This window comes from Manis pentadactyla, chromosome 3 (genome assembly GCF_030020395.1).
Source record: "Manis pentadactyla isolate mManPen7 chromosome 3, mManPen7.hap1, whole genome shotgun sequence".
Taxonomy (NCBI): Eukaryota; Metazoa; Chordata; class Mammalia; order Pholidota; family Manidae; genus Manis; species Manis pentadactyla.
This window is the reverse complement of record NC_080021.1, coordinates 69,957,877-69,977,401: the sequence shown is the minus strand read 5'-3', so window position 1 is coordinate 69,977,401 and position 19,525 is coordinate 69,957,877. Positions and strand designations below refer to the sequence as shown.

The 19,525-nt window shown below is 34.9% G+C and overlaps 2 protein-coding genes across 4 annotated transcripts in view; both read left to right on the top strand.

Annotated features, from left to right (window-relative positions):
• SGK3 (serum/glucocorticoid regulated kinase family member 3) overlaps positions 1-14,598 on the top strand; it is a 176,961-nt gene extending 162,363 nt beyond the window's left edge. For all 3 annotated transcript variants that reach the window (XM_036886222.2, XM_036886221.2, XM_057498026.1), the window contains exons 13-17: positions 129-215; positions 2,431-2,526; positions 6,132-6,287; positions 9,347-9,436; positions 12,903-14,598. In XM_036886222.2, the coding sequence (XP_036742117.2) occupies positions 129-215; positions 2,431-2,526; positions 6,132-6,287; positions 9,347-9,436; positions 12,903-13,073 (600 nt within the window). In that variant the 3' untranslated portion in view covers positions 13,074-14,598. The remainder of the gene's footprint in view (positions 1-128; positions 216-2,430; positions 2,527-6,131; positions 6,288-9,346; positions 9,437-12,902) is intronic.
• Positions 9,347-19,525, top strand: part of MCMDC2 (minichromosome maintenance domain containing 2) — a 59,356-nt gene continuing 49,177 nt past the window's right edge. Inside the window, exon 1 of the mRNA XM_057498025.1 lies at positions 9,347-9,436. The gene's annotated coding sequence lies outside the window, so the exon portion shown is untranslated. The remainder of the gene's footprint in view (positions 9,437-19,525) is intronic.

Here is a 19,525-nt window from a genome sequence, read left to right as displayed (position 1 = left end):
GGTACATGGAACTCTCTGTACTGTTTTCTCAGTTTCCTGTGGGTTTAAAATTATTTCAAAGTAAAATGCTTTTAAAAACTGTCAGTTTATGTCTATGCCTTCTTTTATCTTACTCCCGTATTTGTCAGGGACATGTTGTCTTAACAGATTTCGGGCTTTGTAAAGAAGGAATTGCTACTTCTGACACCACCACCACATTTTGTGGGACACCAGAGGTAAGAAATATGGTTCATTTGTCATTTATATAATCATGTATAAAATGCAATAAGTGAATCACAGATTTCATATATAAAATTTGAAGTAAAAAATGTAGAATAAAAACTATCATTTCAGCTTCCAGCCAGTTGGAATCACATGATAATCAGACCTTTTGAGCATTTAAAGTTAATTAGTAATTGGTATTTTTAACCATGATGGTGAGATACCACAGATAACCCAACAGATATAAATTATGCTTATTTGTCTTTAATGCTGAAGTTTACTTTGGACTTCTTTAAGCATTTCATAATATTTCTAGTCTTTAAAGAAAAATCACAAAGCAGTGATGAAAATGTCCTAAAATTATTGTTATGTTTGTAACTCTGTAAATTTATTAATAACTGTTGTACACTTTAAATGAGTGAACTGCATGGTGTGCAAACATCTTAGTAAAACTTTTTTTTAATAAGCTAAAGTAACTATGGCAAAATATCGACATTGCCTACATGTAGGTGACAACTTTGTTTCTATTATATTTTTTTATTTTTTCTGTATGGTTAAAATATTTTATAATCATATTGTTTTTTTAACATAAGAAAATAAAGCAGTTAATATTGGGGGGGTGGTCACAAATCAGAATTTATTAACCATAACATCCCTTTGTCTAATCATGCTAGCTAGCAGAAAATGTATTTTTGAGACAGTAATAATCATCTTTACAATTTGTTAAAGCCTTATTATTCTTACTACACACACACACACACACACACACACACACACACACACACACACACTTCACATTGTCCTAATTTTAATATATTTATAAAAGCAATCTCAGGTGCCAGATAGTATTTCATTGTTATTATAGAATATTCCAAATACCATGTTGAAAATATGTGATAAAAAGGCTCACATAAGACTTCTAATCAAGATCACAAACTTAATTAAAAGTATCTGTAAATAACAATACTTACTTTGAAATTGTATTTTTTTCCCTTTCTCTAATCTAACCCTAACTCCTGCATATATAGTTGACCTTTGAACAACATGGGTTTGAATTGTGTGGGTCTGTTTATATGCTGATTTTTTTTCCATAAATTTATTTGAAGATTTTGTAGAGATTTGTGCTAATTTGAAAAAACTCACAGATGAACCATGTGGCCTAGAAATATTGAAAATTTTAAGGAAAAGTTAGGTATGTTATGAATACATGAAGTATATGTAGATACTGGTCCATTGTATCATTTACAACCATAAAATCAAATAGTAGGCTATTTATAGTTAAGTTTTAGGGGAGTCAGAAGTTATGCATGGATTTTTCGGCTGCACCAGAAGGGTCAGTGTTCCTAACCCCCACATTGCTCAAGGGTCAACTGTATTTGTAACCATTCTGTTTTGGTTTATGTATGAAGAAATACTTTTTGTGACTGTATGTTGATATCATAGTTAACAAAATCTTTAAGTCCCATAGTTTTTAGCAAGGGAGCACAAGTGTTTTTGGTCATCTAAATCAAAGTGTGACCAGAAGTTATTAAACCCTTTCTGTTTTGCTTTTTTCTTTGGACCATATAAAAAAGCTTAAGAAATTATTTCCTTATCTCATAATGGGAAGAGAAAATACATATTTTTGGGCTTTAAAATTCAAATTCACTATATTATATATGTGAAGTGATGACTTTAAATACTTTATAGATTAGAATGTAAATAGCCATCTAATAACTTACACAACTTCTCTAGTAATATCTTAGAGAATTACTATTGTGATTCTCTAATAAAAATGCAGTTCATTCTTTTTTCTTTCACCGAAAGGAAAAAGAATTCATTGTAATTGCCACATTAAGAATTCTTTCTTCAAGAGAAACATTTTTGAGTAATGGCTAGACAAATTTCTAAACCAAATTAATCTTGTGAAAGACTTCCTCCCCCCAGATATGTACTTTACATATTTAGGATTACAGATCCTACATTTCCTGTTCTCTTCTATTTGTCTCAACTGCATCACAGTTTCTGGGGGAATTGCTTGAATATGTGTACTTTGAAAGGTGTCCCAGTTGATTTTGAAGTGTACTTCTGCCTAAGAACCACTGGTATAGGATGGGAATACCCAAACAATTAAAAATCTAGATTATGTGTTTTTAGTGTGATGGTAGCAGTATTTGTTAAATTTCTCAATTATTCATAAATTTTGTCTTGAGTTGTTTAAGTTGCTTTAATATTTAATCTTTTCTGTAGTACCTTGCACCTGAAGTAATCAGAAAACAGCCCTATGATAATACTGTGGATTGGTGGTGCCTTGGTGCTGTTTTGTATGAAATGCTGTATGGATTGGTATGTATTTCTATTTCATTATTATTACAATATATTATAATTGAGTTTTCTTTCTTCTCTCTTTCAGTAATCTCATGGACTCTTAGAAACACTAACAGAACAGTAGTAACCTGGTTAATGAATCCAAAACCACATTAGAGATATGCACAAAAAGAAAAATTTTTCATTTTTTTAATAGTTTTTAACATAGTTATTTCTTTGTCATACTAATCACTATTTCAGATATTCTCTTCCCACTTGCATTTTTTAGAGACACCTAGTTATAACATTAAATTTACCTACTTTTATTCAGTTTACTTCAATCATCTTGCCTGACTTCAAGAAGATGGAAAGAAAAATTATTTTTATCAAGAGATAATGCTTTGGTTTTTGCCTTGTATTTTATTTTTATAATATTTAATTAATGGTGCAGTACACTGGTGCTGCACTTTTTCTACCACTGAGAACCCTCTATTCTCTTCACTATAAAAGCCATGTCTTGAAGATTTCATTGGGAAAAAAATGATGTCTATTATGTAATCAGTTTCCTCAGTTTGTATTAATTAAAGACACATAAGGCCAAGCAGAGTTTCTGATTAACATGAATAAGTTGTTTTACTGCATTGAGTTAATAGCATTCCACCCAAAACGCAAACAGTTTAGGCCTTCTATCTAGCTTACATATCCTTATAAAAATAATATGTTTTTTTCTCTAGGTTTTTGAAATTCTCAGAATAGTTTCTAGACTCCCTTTGTGGTCCCAGGAGTGTCGCACAGCCTTATGCTGGGAACCATGCACTCATGCTCCATGCTGCTTGTTCACACTAGGCTGAATACTACCATCAGCTGAGACCTGAGCTGGGACTTGTTTTTTAATTATGCTTTTTGTTGTGTGTTTGTATTTCTCCAGAAGACTGGGAAACTCTGTGAAATTCAGCATATGTTTGCGTTATGGTGCTCTCTTAAGAGAGATTAATTCCTATGACATTAGCACTATCTTCTCTTTGCCCTGGGCTGTTAAACAGATCTGGTTTTCTGGTTATGCTAGTGACTTAGAACATCCAGTGACCACTTTAAACCTTATTTTCTTTAAATGCCTGGTATTTGCCTTCCCAATACTTCCAAATCCTTTGAATTTCTTTAGAGAACTTTGAAAGTATAAAATATTATGATTGTATATAAAATATAATTGATTCAAAAGGGAACATTTGACTCATCTGCTTCATTAATAAGACTATTACAAAATAAAGTTAGATATTAAAAAGTAAAGAATAAAGTACTTCTTTCCTATTTAAAATAAAAACAAGGCTGTAACTCTCTTAAATATAGAAATTAGTTTTACCTTAAAACGTTTTTTAAATTTTTTATTAAGGTATTATTGATATACACTCTTATGAAGGTTTCACATGAAAAACAATGTGGTCACTACATTTACCCATATTATCAAGTCCTCACCCATACCCCAGAGCAGTCACTGTCCATCAGTGTAGTAAGATGCCATAGATTCACTATTTGCCTTCTCTGTACTACACTGTTTTCCCTGTGAACCCTCACACCATGTGTACTAAACATAATACCCCTCAATCCCTGCTCCCTTCACCCTCCCTCCCCTCTCCCACACTCCTCCTCTTTGGTAACAGCTATTCCTTTCTTGGAGTCTGTGAGTCTGCTGTTGTTTTGTTCCTTCAGTTTTACTTTGTTGTTATACTCCACAAATGAGGGAAATCATTTGGCACTTCTCTTTCTCCACCTGGCTTATTTCACTGAGCATAATATCCTCCAGCTCCATCCATGTTGTTGCAAATGGTAAGATTTGTTTTCTTCTTATGGCTGAATAATATTCCATTGTGTGTATGTATCACATCTTCTTTATCCATTCATCTACTGATGGACACTTAGGCTGCTTCCATTTCTTGGCTATTGTAAATAGTGCTGCAATAAACATAGTGGTCTATATGTCTTTTTAAATCTGAGAAGTTGTATTCTTTGGGTAAATTCCAAGGAGTGGGATTCCCGGGTCAAATGGTATTTCTATTTTTAGTTTTTTGAGGAACCTCCATATTGCTTTCCACAATGGTTGAACTAGCTTACATTCCCACCAGCAGTGTAGGAGGGTTCTCCTTTCTCCGCATCCTTGCATTTGTTGTTCTTAGTCTCGATGCTGGCCGTCCTTACTGGTGTGAGGTGATATCTCATTGTGGTTTTAGTTTGCATTTGCCTGATGATTAGTGATGTGGAGCATTTTTTCATGTGTCTGTTGGCCATCTAAATTTCTTCTTTGGGGAACTGTCTCTTCATGTCCTCTGCCCATTTTTTAATCGAAGGAGTTGCTTTGGAGGAGCACTCGTTTTTACTGAGGCTTACTCCTGGGTATGGTGTGGCAGCAGTCACATTGAGGGGATGCCAGTAGTGACTGAGGCTGCCATCTGTGGTAGGGCACCTGCTGAGGCAGGTCTGGAGGAGAACACGGGTGGAATGAGCAGTACTTGCAAGGAGAGTGTCAAAACCAACTCCCACTGCCAGGCCATTGAGGCTGAAGGATGGCAAGAAAAATGGTGCCTGCCAACACTTTTGTTTCCAGAAGAAAGTTCCTACAGATCTCTGCCGCTCTAGCACACACCCTAAAATTAGTAAGTCCCCTTCACACATAACCCAAGTGCTTCTGATGCTGGATCTAGAGTAAGTGATAGATGCAGTGCACTGGCCCTGTAAGAATGAGGTCTGTTTCCTGTAGCCCTCTGGCTCCTGGAGTTAAGCCTGTGATTTTTCAAAGCCAGGCGTCATGGGGGCTCATTTTCCTGGTGCAGATCCCTGGGGCTGGGGGTGCCCAACGTGGGGCCTGATTGCTTTGCTCCTCAGAAAGGGCCTCTGTGCCTGTGACATTCTTCTTGCTTGTAGGTCACCACACCCGGGGCTTGGTTCCTGACTGCATCTCTGCCCTTCCTACCCTTCTTAATGTGGGTTGTTTTTTAGAACTTTAGCAATAGAAGAACTGTTCTGCTAGTTTTTAGATTGTTTCCAGAGTGAGCTGCATGGTTTTTGGTTGCAGCCTTGATGTGTCTGTGAGGAGGTGAGTGCAGGATTCTCCTCCTCTTATCAAGCTCTGACAGTAGGATTTTAATTCTGCAGAGTACACCCATAAGGCTGTCACTGCCACAAGTACTTGGGAAGAAGCGCTATCTTCAAAGGTTTCCATCTCTACTAGAAATCTGTTTTAGTTAGTTTATTCCGAAGTCTCAAGAAATTACTTATTGTTTGATCTGTGTTGAATCTTTGTTTCAAATAATTCTATTATCATGCCTATGATGAGGTTGGTGGTTATTTTCTCTCGAACAGATACTTTTACAAGTTTTCTGCAATTTGTACCTCTCTGCAAGGTATTATTGAACAGACTGTCCCTAATTCGTTTAATGGACATGTATTAAGCCCTGCATTGCACTGGAATTTTAAATCTCTTCATTGGAAGCCACCCTGAAGATGTACCTATACCCAAAAAGGACTGTGTATTTCTACAACTGTCTAGGCTCAGACTGCAACCTGTATAGCAAGGCCAAATCCAACATACTTTAATGCCATTTTGACATATATCATGTAACACTAACTTTATTTTCCTTTTTTTTTGTCAGCCTCCTTTTTATTGCCGAGACGTTGCTGAAATGTATGACAATATTCTTCACAAGCCCCTAAATTTGAGGCCAGGAGTGAGCCTCACAGCCTGGTCCATTCTGGAAGAACTCCTAGAAAAAGACAGGCAAAACCGACTTGGTGCCAAAGAAGACTTTGTATGTACATCTTTCCTAGTATCCACTTCATTTAAGCTTACTTAAAATTTGAAGATAAATCCTTATTTTATGTGATATTTAATTAGAAGAATATAGCTTTTAAATAGCACTGTGAAAAAGAATCATACTTGTCTCAACAGTTTTCACCAGTGTTTATACAGAACTTATAATATTTAATACACTGACACATGCCATTTTTTTCATTTGTTCTTCATAACAATTTGATCCTCTCTTCTTTAGCCCCAAGGTCCAGCTTTCACACCCTATTAATTTATTTAACTTTCATTTATAAGAATTTTCCTTCCCCTCTCCTCTTTTTAAAAACTTGTATGGTAATGTTTTTGATTACTTAGCTTTTAAATTATTTTAACAAGAATTTATTTAGTGACTTCTGACTGCATGAGGTAATGCCATTTCTCCTTAAATTAACATTAAATCACTTTTCTTGTGAGATTTGGTGACACCTCCTTGAGATAATTATTTAATTGCAGGTTTGTCTGTTTTTTAAAAAATTCAGGATAATTAAATAGCAAGTAGAGTTACCAATGATGTTAGTGTGTCAGTAAATTCACAAGCAGTTAAGGAACATGAACTTTCAAACTCATTTAAATTTCTATAAATTCTTGGGGGCTCTTTATCACTCAAGAACTTGACCTGAGAATAATAAACTTGTTTGCTACTGCCTTTCCCCTTCTGCACTTCCAATTCCAGAGGGAGCTCTGTCAACAGTTATCTTTCCAGCTTGGATCCCACGGCCATTGTTTCAGGGAGTCTTGCTAACATGTCACACACAGCCCATCCCTGTACCCCTGCCCCTTAGTCCTTTTATTGAACTCATGGCAGAAATCACATCCCTGGATGAATCCAGGTGTTAATCTTCTGAACTGCTGAACAGTGCTGAAGAAAATTGCACAACTGGTCATATGGGAAGCACTGTGAAGTCATAGTCATTAGTTGTCTCTGTGCTTTACCACTGTGTGATAATGCTTCTTCTTTCTCTCTCCAGCTTACTCTCCTACTTCCTGTATTAGCTATTCCAGACCTTCTCTCCAAATCCCCAGATTCCTTTCCTTCTTCCCTTTTAACGGATGATCTGGCCTTCTGTTTTATAGGGAAAATAGAGTCAGTGGATTGGAACTGCCTCAGCTTCTTGCTATCCAATTTGCAGACATATGTGCACCTGCTCCTGTCATTTCTTTCTTCCTATTATAGTACTAAAGGTCAGTTTCTGTCTGCACACTGGTTCCCAACCCCTTGCAGGGAACCCTATGTGTGCTTTTTCCTGCACAGATAACTGCTAGTTTTTGTTTGGGTTCCTTCTAATCAATAATTAAATGTTATCAAGTCTCCTGCTTTTTACCAAAAGTCCTCAACCCTACTTTCCTGCAAGTTAATATACTCTTTTTCCCTTGGTAGCCAAACCTGTTGAAAGTTTCCATATTCTCCTTTTTTTCAAACTCCTCATTTCTCAGCTTAACACAAAAGATGTACAAGAATTGCTGGATACTTCTATTCCTCAGCTTGTGTCCTCAGCAGCGTTTAAACTTCCAACACTCTTTTGTTCCCTAGGCTTCTGCAAGAGCATACTCACCTCGTGGTTTCCTTTCTGTAAGTCTGGGCACTTCTCCGTAATCTCCTGTGTAAGCTCCTCTTCCTCAACCTGTGAAGTGTTGCGATCCCTTTTGGTTGTCCTAAAAACCTCTGTTCTTCTACTGTGCGCCCTTCCTGGGCAGTCTCAGTTGGCCCTGTGGCCTTGGTTATCTCCATGTCTTAATCTCACACTTATGTATCTTCAGTCCAGAGTTCACTCTTCTGAACTCTGGCCTCATAAATTCTCTGCCTGTTCAACACTGCCCCGTGGAACAAACACAGCAGGTTCAAATTTGAACTCCTGCTATCTTCCTTCTCACGTCAGAAATCTGGAAGTCATTCTTGATTCTTCTATCTTCCTTACTTCTTTATTCAACAAAGAGCCAGGTCCTCTTGTCTTAGCCTCCTTAATTTTTCCCAGAATGAGACACATTTCTGCTCCCACTGCTCCCACTCTTGTCCTCCCGTTGTCATCTTTTGTTTAGCCACAGCAGGAGCTGTTTTCCCTTTATCTAGTCATGACTCTTTAGTCCATTCCTCCATTACAGTCAGAGTGTTCTTAAAAAACAGACAAAATTAAGACACCACATTTGTGACATTGCTTCCTAAAACTCCTTGATGGCTCCCCATAACCCTAGAATAAAATCCAGAATTCTCAGTGAGACCCAATATGCTATGACCTGTTTACCTCTTGAGTTTCACCTTATGTGACAATCCCCTATACTGTAACCACATTGGACTCTCATTTTCTTAGCCAAAAAAATATCTTTGCTACTTCAGGGCCTTCATATTCTGCCTGAAATTTTCTCCCTCTCATTCTTTTGTCTGGCTGTTTCTTACTCACCTTTCACACCTCTGGTCAGACATCTCTTTCTCTAAGAAGTCTTGTTAAACCAACAAACTTGGTCAGTAAACTACTTCATACAGTCTCATGGCACCTTGCAGGAAGAAAGCTGGAATCAGCACTGCGCCAGCTTTGATAGCACCAACCCAGAGTGAAATATCGTTTTGGTAGTAGAGCTCTTATCACCTTGATTCTACCTCTGTCCCACTGTGTCAGCCTCTCATGCCTAACTTCTTTACCTCTCATTCAGATAGCAATAATAATTCTTTGTACCTGTGTAGTGCTTTATTCTTTTCTTACCACTTTATTTCCATATTTTCTATTGATCCTTAAAACAGCCTGTAAAGTATCTAAGGTGGAAATGTTACCCCCATTTTATTTATGAGGAAATTAAGACTGTGAAAAGGATATAACTTAAGTTGGTCATTCTGAGTAACTGACTGTATTTCATATCTGCTCTGGTAGTCTTTCCAGTACACCATTTTGCAACATGAATAACACAAAAAACACATACCCAAAAAGAATTATTGAAAGACAAAGTGGTTTGACTTCATAAAACTCTTCAGTGAATACTTAATGTTTTCAACGTTAGTAAAAATACATATGTATTTCTTTAATATTCTAGCTTGAAATTCAGAATCATCCTTTTTTTGAATCACTCAGCTGGACCGACCTCATACAAAAGAAGATTCCACCGCCATTTAATCCAAATGTGGTATGTATATCTAAATTTTTCTTTGTAAAATGGTGACTTGTAGACCTGAAGCTCATCATAATTTTAGCAATAGCTCTCAATATCTAACCTGAATGAAACTGCATCAGTACCTAAATATTTGTAAAATATGTCACTCAGGGTTGCCCATTACAACCAATAACTTCAAGACAACCAGTAAAATTATAATTATATTGGATTGACAAAATTGTCTTTCAGCACAGTAACTGTGAGGTGTTTCTTTGGAGCATGTATAAGAAAGGGATGAATTCAACAGGTTAAAAAAAATGCAAATTAAAGTAACTGAGGTATCATTTGCATACCTATAAGTCAGCATTTTATGTAACACACATGCACAGTTTTTTCTAGATTGATATAAAACTAGGTACATGCAAACATTATTAATAATAATGTAAATTGTTATATCCTTTTTGGAAAAGTAAGGTAGTATTATAAAAATGTTCATGTGAGCTTGAATTGTTAAATCTACTGATGCAAACATTTTACCTAATGAATTTTAAGCAGAAAGCTGCATCAAAGACATGTACAGTATTAAAAATGTAAATTTTGGGGGAATAAATATATAACAGGGAAATTGTTAATAATCACCAATAAAAGTGTTACTGATAGTAGTTTCCTGTATATAGGCATGTATACTTTTTATGCATTATAGTATATAATTTTATTCCTCAAATAGGCTACCATGTTACTATTACTACTATTCTTAATATATATAGGTTTTATAAATGAAGAAACTCAGAGATGTCACATAGCTGGATTAAAAACTAGTAGAGCAAGGACTCAAATCTGCCTGATTTCAGAGTCATTATGCTCTATTTCCTTTTCTTGTTAAGTAAATAATGATAATAATAATTATAAAAATGAGCAGACACTTGAAAAATCCTTACAATGTTAAATAAAAGCATGGAAATTATAATTTTTGTGAGTTATGACTGTGGTGATGAAAGTAGCAGATAAGGACTGGAAGAAAATATAAACCAAGATTGTTTTGGGGTTGCAGGATCACAGGTAATTTGTTTTTTGTTTATGCAAACTTTTTTGGTGTTTCTGTGAAACTCAAGTACTTTTTTAGTAAATTAGAGCAGGATAAAGAGATCACTTCAGAAATCTGTTTACTCAGATTTTGTTGTAATATTATTTCAGTACATAGCTTATATTAATTAATAGGTATGTACATCTATAAATATGGCAGTATTTGTAGATTGACTTATTTTCATATAGCTCATCCAGAAGTGACTTCATTAAGGACAATTTCCATCCCTAATTTTTAGGGTTTGCTGTGGGAACCTAGAACCTTTAAGAATTATTTTTTTTCTTTATATTGAGAGCTGTACTGAGTTAAGTTATCCAAATAAATGTGTTGTCAAGCACATTAGAGAGGTAGGGACTTATAAGGAACATTGGAGATGGAAATGGTGTTGACTTCAGCATCATATACCTCTGGGTTTGGATCCCTGCTCTTCTATGTCTAATTAATTATAACTTTTACAATACCCATAACCACGGAAACATAAGAGACAAAAAAATTGGTGAATTTGACCACATACAATTTAGAAATATCTGAGGAAAATTTCCTCCACACCTAAAGCATTCTTATCAGTCAATATGAAAAAAAGACCAGTGACCAGTAGAAACATGGACAAAAGACATAAAATATACAGTTACAGAAAAATAAATACAGATGGCTTCTAAATATACAGAGCGATGTTCAAACTCACTGAAAATTGAAGAAGTGCAAAATAAAACTCTTAACAGATTACCATTTTTCACCTAACAGGTTAACAAAGATCAAAAAGTTCGCTGGAATATGATGAAGTAGATATTTTCATATTGTTCTCAATACTTGTACCTGTTTACTTCCCCAGCAACAATACTATGAAATAGTGTTGTCATTTTCCACATAATATGGATGAGTTAATTTAGGCACAGAAAAACTTAATTTGTCCGAAGTTTAACGTTGCAGAAGTAGAGTCTGGGCTCAGGCACTATGGAGACAGCCGCCACTCACTCTTCACGTGCACCATCCAGTCCTCCCAGGCAGCACTAGCCACAGCCATAAGAGCATTCACAAGATATTTATAAAGTCAAGTAAAAGAGCATTTAGCATCATTTATCGAGCACCTTCTGTATGTCAGATTCTGGGAATTTTATGTGTTCACATATCAGATCCTCCCAACAGCCTTAACAGGTAGGCAGTAGGGTTCTTATTCCTTATTTTACAGAAGAGGAAACAAACTCACAGAGAAAGGCAATTTTTATAAAGAATTATTACAGCTAGGAAATATCACAGCCAACATTCAAACCTTAGTCTTACTCCAGAGCCCATGCTTCTAGGGCTATATGTAGAATGTGACATTTTTTACGTATACATAAATATAATTTCTAGCATTCCTTTTCCTCTTTTGGTGAATTTCTCACATGGAAGGATATAGCATTCTGGGTTTCTTTGGTCTCTGCTCTGTTTGTAGGCCTACAGACTAACTGTATCCTTGGCTTATAATATCTGCTCTGAATCCCTATCTGTTCACCTCAGTTATACTTGATGACTTGAACATTTTAAAGATTCCTTTCCCTTTAGGGCAGAGATAACCTAGAGTTTCAGGAATGGGCTTTAAGAGTGAATCACCTGCAAACCCTGATTCTGGGGAGAGAATATGGAAGCTCTGTCCCCCGTCTCTTTCATTGGTCTCTTCTTGAGTTGTATCCTTTATAATAAAACTGTAAATGCAAAAAGAAAGAGTGAATTACCTGAATTTGTATCCCAGTTTTTATCTGTAAATGCATTGGAATGGGAGGGCCAATTCATTTCTATCAGATTTGTAAAGGAAGGTTAAGAAACACTGCCTCCAGGCAGCCACCATGCTTCATTTCCCAGGTACCTGGCCACCTTAGGCCCCCAGAGCTAAGGATTATGTATAGCTGGATGCATATAGCTGGGTGCTTAATGGCCTCTCTAGCACCAAGAAGAACACACTATTCACAATTCTACTTACACCCCTTCATTCCTTCATCATGAGGCTTCACCTACCCAGAATGAAAAACTGGATAGGCAGGCATTTTATGGAAGCTGAAATGCAAAATGCTATCCTGAAAACCTATGTGAGCCCCTTTTCTAAACTTAGAGGTGATGATGGTTAGAGAGAAAGGGTGCCTTTGCAGTTGCAGGGCCTGAGATTCAAATTAACATAGGTAAGTCCTTTCTATTCTAGCTTTCCTTACCCTTACCTCTGCTCACAAGAACCTTAACTATTAGAAGGACAGACAGTCTCACCTAAACAATAAAAGTCAGGAAAAGCAGAAATTGTTTCAAAGAAATGATGAAGTAGGAAGACATCTAAACTTGCCAGGAATAAATATACAAATTCATAAAGTGGTTTTAACAAAGGACTAAATTAATGGTAATAAAAATGAAACTAAGGTGAATAATAGTGTGCTTTTGATGTTTTAGGCAGGACCAGATGATATCAGGAACTTTGATGCAGCATTTACAGAAGAAACAGTTCCATGTTCTGTGTGTGTGTCTTCTGACTATTCTATAGTGAATGCCAGTGTACTGGAGGCAGATGATGCCTTTGTTGGTTTCTCTTATGCACCTCCTTCAGAAGACTTATTTTTGTGAACAGTTTGCCATCCAGAAGCCATCGAGCAAATATAAGCCTATGGATGAGACTGAAACTCCTGTTTGTGTGCATATATTCAAATATGTTTAACTAGTGCCTCATTTTACATGTAATGTTAAAAACTATGAAAAATGTATTTTCTGCTGTATGCAAGAAAATAGTGCATTTCAAAGAACTAAGTTTTGAATTAAAATTTGTATTCTTGTTTATTAGGCTTATTTTTAAACAAATTTTAAAAGCTATTGTTCTTAGCTTAACCTATTTTTAAAGAAAACTTTTTTGCTAATGACTGTTCTTTCCCTGTAAGTTTACACGAACATCTACTGAAGATAGATTGTTCCTCAACAGTCTATGTCAGTTCAGTTAACATATATTAAATGCCTTTGTAACTCTCTACTTTGACCTTTGTTCTCAGATCAGATCTATGCAATTGGTACATGGTTGTTTAAGAAGAAACTGTATCTTTCCATAATAAATCACTATTTGACGTAACCAATTCTTGGTAGGATTAAAATGTAAAAATATAGTTAACACATTGGCTGCTAATTAACGCTTTGAATAAGTGTTCATTCTGTAGATCAAATTAAGAAGTACAAAAGGAAATACTTTGCTTTTGAAATACCAATTCAAATTTGTGAATTAGTGTTCCTTTGCAGAAAAAGTAAGAGTTTAATAGTTACAAATTTTGAGTATTCCCAAAGATCTGAAAGGTACTGCTGGATATTATTTTAGGTGGTGCCAAAAATGAATGTCTCTGTGTTATGTATTTATATTATAAATACATTCTATTTATGTTCCTTTTGGTCTTTTGAATGTTTAATATATTGCTAGGTAGGTCTAAATCTTGGTATTTGTTTTTACAAATAGCTATTCAAAACTGTCTTACTAATTGGTTAAGTGAAAAATACTGAGCTTTCTAGAGTATTTACCTACTTGGGAATTAAAAAGTAGAAGAGCAAATTCTGGGTCAGTATAAATGTATTTCACTACAATGTAACAAAAGTTAAAAATAATTCAGGTAAATGCATGGTCAGTATCTTAGCAGAAAGACAGGCAACTGGCCTTAAAATCATACTGACAACCAACCAACTTGTGTACTTGTAATTGTGAAAGAGAATAACTACAGAAAAACTAAAAAAGAATGCTTATCTTGGAATTCTGATTCTTGGTTTAGCGTAGAGATTTTTCAAGTCATGTTGGAAACATTATGGAAGAGTTTAGTGACCAAGTTTAGGTTCTTCAAGAACAAGCATTCTTTCCATGTATTTTATCTTAAGAAAGAAATCACGAGAGCATTTCATACCAACACCCTTTAGCTTAAAAATGTTCAGCTGAGTGGGAGGAGGGGAGTGTGCTTTTGTTAGATTAATAATATTTGCATCCAATACACTGAATCTTCCTTCAGAGGTAAGACTTTAATAGTGACACTGTAAATATTTGCTTTATTGGCACTATTGTAAGTTCTGCTTTTACACAAAGCTCTTTGCTGATTATAAAGCAAAATAAAAACTATAATTTCTTGTATGATTTTGTTTTTTACTCACCTACTTCTTAATTAAACTGTCAGAGGTTAAAGTGCAATATATATTTTTAAGAACAAATTTAAAACAGAATATTGCTGTTTCTCAGCAGAGGAAATACAAGTCTTACATAATATAATAAAACTAGCAAAAAGATTAATGATCATCTAATGTCTGTTATTATTTTTAATTAAAATTGGTGTTTGTTACAATAGTCATTACAAAAATTAATTTATATGTGTGAGGGATAGAAGTATAAAATTTTGACTAGATATTTGGACACATTTGAAATTACTAGATTATCCTAGGCTGGCATGTTTAATATTCAGGGAATAGAATCTCTTTGAAGTTTTAAGTTTATCTTTTCTCTCATAGCATGATAAGTCATTTAGGAAAATATATGCTCTTTGAATAGTTGAACCATTTCATGGTTTGCCAGAATAAACTCCAGAGGTCGAAATGAAGAATCCCTTAACATTCTTCATGTTACTTATACCTTTTATCTTACTGCTTATGGTAATTCACAGGGCTTCCTGGCCATTGTTACATTTGAACACTGAAAATTAACAAAATTTTGACATACCTGGGGAAAGGTGCTAACCAGTGTACAAACTGGGAGCAAGTGCTCTATTCAAAATTTTTATATGCTAAAATAAATTTTGAACTTAAGGTATTTACACTGAGAGCCAACGAACACTGTTGGATATAATTTCAGCAATGGTAACCATTTGAAAGGTGGTTTAAATATTTGAAATATTTGTTACTATAAAATTTATTATCACCAGTATCTTTTATCATGCCTGTAACTAGTATAGTGATTATTCATAGGCATAATATTATAATACTTGACAGATATTTTATGAGTTGTTCTTTTGTATATCACATATATCATAGACTGTATGAATGTATGAAAAGTGGCAGTGAGTATGTAGGACAATTTTTGGAAATATTGGAATGAGTTTTTCAATAAAATGTATTAAAATTGATAACTTAATCCTCATATATGACTTTGGAAGTTAGCTATATATTTGGCATGGGATTTTCTGCCACTTGCCTTTAAAGGCAGTTTTTTACTTTTGTTCATTTTTACTGATCATTCCGCATCCCAAAGTAATTGTTCATTTATATGAAACCTGAAAGTGTACATAGATGACTTTCAGATGGCTTGAGTACCTTGAAATGATACGCTAAGTTTTGTGTGTAAGTGAAATCAGCTTGGGGCAGGGAGTGCTACAACTTTGTTCACATGCTCAGAAGGATCCCCTGCTATAAAAAGTTGGGGTTTCTTCTCTGCCGCTTTGGTTCTCCTTTATTCACCTAATATTACGAGAACTCATTCTCTGGCTTTCCTTAAAGCATTTCAATTGCAGGTTTATATAATTTATCATTTTTGGTGTTTTACCAATATTGTATAATCAACTATTTGTAATCATTTAAACATATTCCTTAGTAGTTAAAAGGACACCCACACAGAAGTATTTATTTCATCATTTCTTTACATTATACCCATTTTACAGAGGTAATTAAGTCAGAAAGAAATACAGCTCTCTCAAAATGTAACTTTAGTAATTTACCCAAAGTCAAGGTAGAATAATTGAAAGCAATATTACACAAAAAGCCGATAGAGAACTAGAAGTATCAGAGTAATAGCAGGGAAGTAGCCAAAGGATCCTAGAAATAAAGTTATTTTTACAGATTGTACTGAAAATGATGAATCATCATATGGATCTTAAGGCAACTGTGTAAATCACTCTACATAATCCTCCTCCTTAGTGGAAAAACCAGATTCACTTGGTAATTTTACAAATCTTGCATTCAGGTATGACTTGGAAGTTTTTACTGTAAATTTTCTTTTGCAAGAGTATCTTATAGATTCATAATTTCCTCCTAATATATTTTCAGCATTTTCATTTTATTGAGATATTTCTATTTCATTTTAGTCAAAACTTTGTGGGAATCTACAGTGACTTCCAATATTTAAATATTCTATGTTTTATTAGTTAACTCATAATTCAGAAGGTTTATGTGTAGTAAAACAGAGCACTCAAATGGTCAAATTTGATCTTTGTGTGTAGGATTTTATTCAGTTTTTTCTAGATAGTAGTTAATATAGTTACGCTGTATTGAATTTTTTTCTTATGCCTCAATGGTAGTAATAATGCAAAAATTACAGCTTACTTTGTTAATGATACATTTATGTTGAACACTAACAGTTTACTTTAGTAAGATATCCTAGTGATATGCTTCAGTTAGATATCAGAAGCCAAGCTTTGTATTTGTCAAAACTCATGAATTTGATACTTAAGAGCTATGCACTTTGCTATATTATACCTCAATGAAAAGTATTAAAAACTGAAGTCAGCTATATATATAATGCGAAAATAAAATGTAAATAATTCATAATCTTACCATTTTAAGAGAAGTAGCTGAGCAATTTTACCACATTATATATAATGAGAAATTTGGAAGAAGGAAAGGAAAATTACGGGGAGGAAGAGGTGGAAATTGCATAACCTGAGCAATGTTAAGTACACAAGAATGTATGTCAGGACTTCATCTTTCAGTTTCACATGTAAGGAAGTTTAGAAGTTGCTGAGGTAAAAGCTTACCAGACTGAAACATCAATGGGTCTTCTTGGGTAGAGAAGATACACAGGATACTGCTGCCCCAAAGACTAGATGGAGATGGGCAAATGTAGGGGTTTGCAGCTTACTGGATCAGAGCCTCATGACAATCATGGGAGCTAGTGCAGGGGTAGGAAAGCCTGAACTGTTTTGACAAATTGCTGAAGGCTAAGTGTAGACAACTCAGAATTCAAAGTCCAGGGGGGCCCAGTCATAGGAATCCTAAACATTTTGTGAGATTTACCTCCTGGAGTTCAACCAGCTTCTCACAATAAACATTGGAGAAAAATGCCCTTGTGCTTCCAGCAAGAGGAGGGAAAAGAACCATTCTGAAATATATACCAGAGCTCTCTTAACACCTGCCCTCAGGAGAAACTAGTTAACCAGACCCTGACCTGCAAGAGTTTAATCAGAGTCTAACTGACATGAAGGAAGAAAGTACCCGACTCCAGTCAGTTTGAGTCTTCCATGTGGAAGGAGGAAAATGGCCAACTCCACTCCACCTGAGCCATCCTGTCCCACCTAAGGAAGGAGAAAAATACAGAAACACACTGTTCACATTCCAGAGGCACAGGCTCACTAAAAGACTTGAGACCTAGTCAAGACTATAAAACACTTCACCTCCCACCACATTTCTAAAAGCCTATTTACAGCAGTTCCTCTTAACCACTACATCATGTCTGGCTACCGAGAAAAAATTACAAGGCATACTAAAAAGGCAGGAAACACAATTTGAAGAGACAGAGCATGAAGCAGACATGGCAAGGTTGTTGGAATTATCAGAGGGAGTTTAGAACAACTGTGATTGATGTGTTAAGGGCCCTAATGGATAAAGCAAGAACAGCTGGGCAGTGTAAGCAGGGAGATGAAGATCTTAAGAAAGAACCAAACATTTCTGGGGATAACTAATGATGAAGTCTTTGATGAGCTCATTAGTATACTGGACATGCCTAATGAAAGTCTCAATAGAAACCTCCAAAATAGAAAGAAAAGAGAACAAAGACTGAAAAAAAATCCAGAATATCCAAGGACTGTGGACAACTACACAGGGTATACACATAATGGAAATACCAGAGGGAGATGAGAGAAAAGAACAGAAGAAATACTTTAAGCAATAATGACAGAATTTCCTCTAATAAATGTCAGACACTAAAGTACTGACACAGGAAGCTCAGAGAACATCAAACAGGATAAATGTCCACCCAAATATACCTAGGCATATCATTTTCAAACTACAGCAAATTAAAGATAAAAAGTCCTGAAATAAACTGGAGGAAAATAATCACCTTACCTATAGAGGAACAAAGAATTACATTGGACTTCTCAGAAATGATACAAGCATAAGAGAGTGGAGTAAAATATTTAAAATGTTGAGAGAAACTCCTCCCATCAACCTAGAATTCTGTACCCTGTGAAATTATCCTTCAAAAGTGAAGGAAAAATATTTTCTCAGACAAAAATTGAGGTAATTTATTGCTAGCAAATGTGCCTTGCAAGAAATGTTAAAAGAAGTTCTTTAGAAATAAGGAAAATAATAGATTAGGTCAAAAACTCAGATCTATATAAAGAAAGAGCATCAAATAAGGAATAAAGGTAAAATAAAAACTTTTATTAATTGATCTAACAAGTAATTGTTCAAAATAATAGCAATAATGTATTTCATTATGTATGCTTGTATATAAGTATGTTTGTGTATGCTTTTAAATAAATGACACCAATGATACAAGGGAAGGAGGAAATAAGACTATTTTGTTCTTATAAGGTACTCACTAAGGAAATTAACCATACTGTGAAGCATTATAGTGTTATTTAAAAGAACTTGGATTAGTTATACTTGTGTGTGGTGGGTATTGCAAACTCTAGGGCCATCACTAAACAGAGTGGGGAAAATTGTAACTGATATCCTAAGAAAGGAGAAAAAATGGAATCAGCTAAAATCACAAAAGCTAGAAAGAGAATAAAAGACAGAAACAAGTAAAAAAAGCAGCAAATAGAAAACAGTAACAAATATGGTAGATATTAGCCCCACTATATCAATTATCACTTTGAACATAAATGGTCTAAACTCATCAATTAAAAGAGATTGTCAGAGTGGATCAAAAAACAAGGTACAACTATATGTTGTCTATAAGAAATCCACTTTAAATATAAAGATACATATGTATTAAAAGTAAGTGGAGAAAAGTGTTCCACCAAAAGAAAACAGAAGTAGCTATGTTAATTTCAGACAGAACAGACTTCAGAATAAAGAAAGTTAATGGATAAACAAGGACACTACATAATGATAAAGGGGTCAATTCTCTAAGA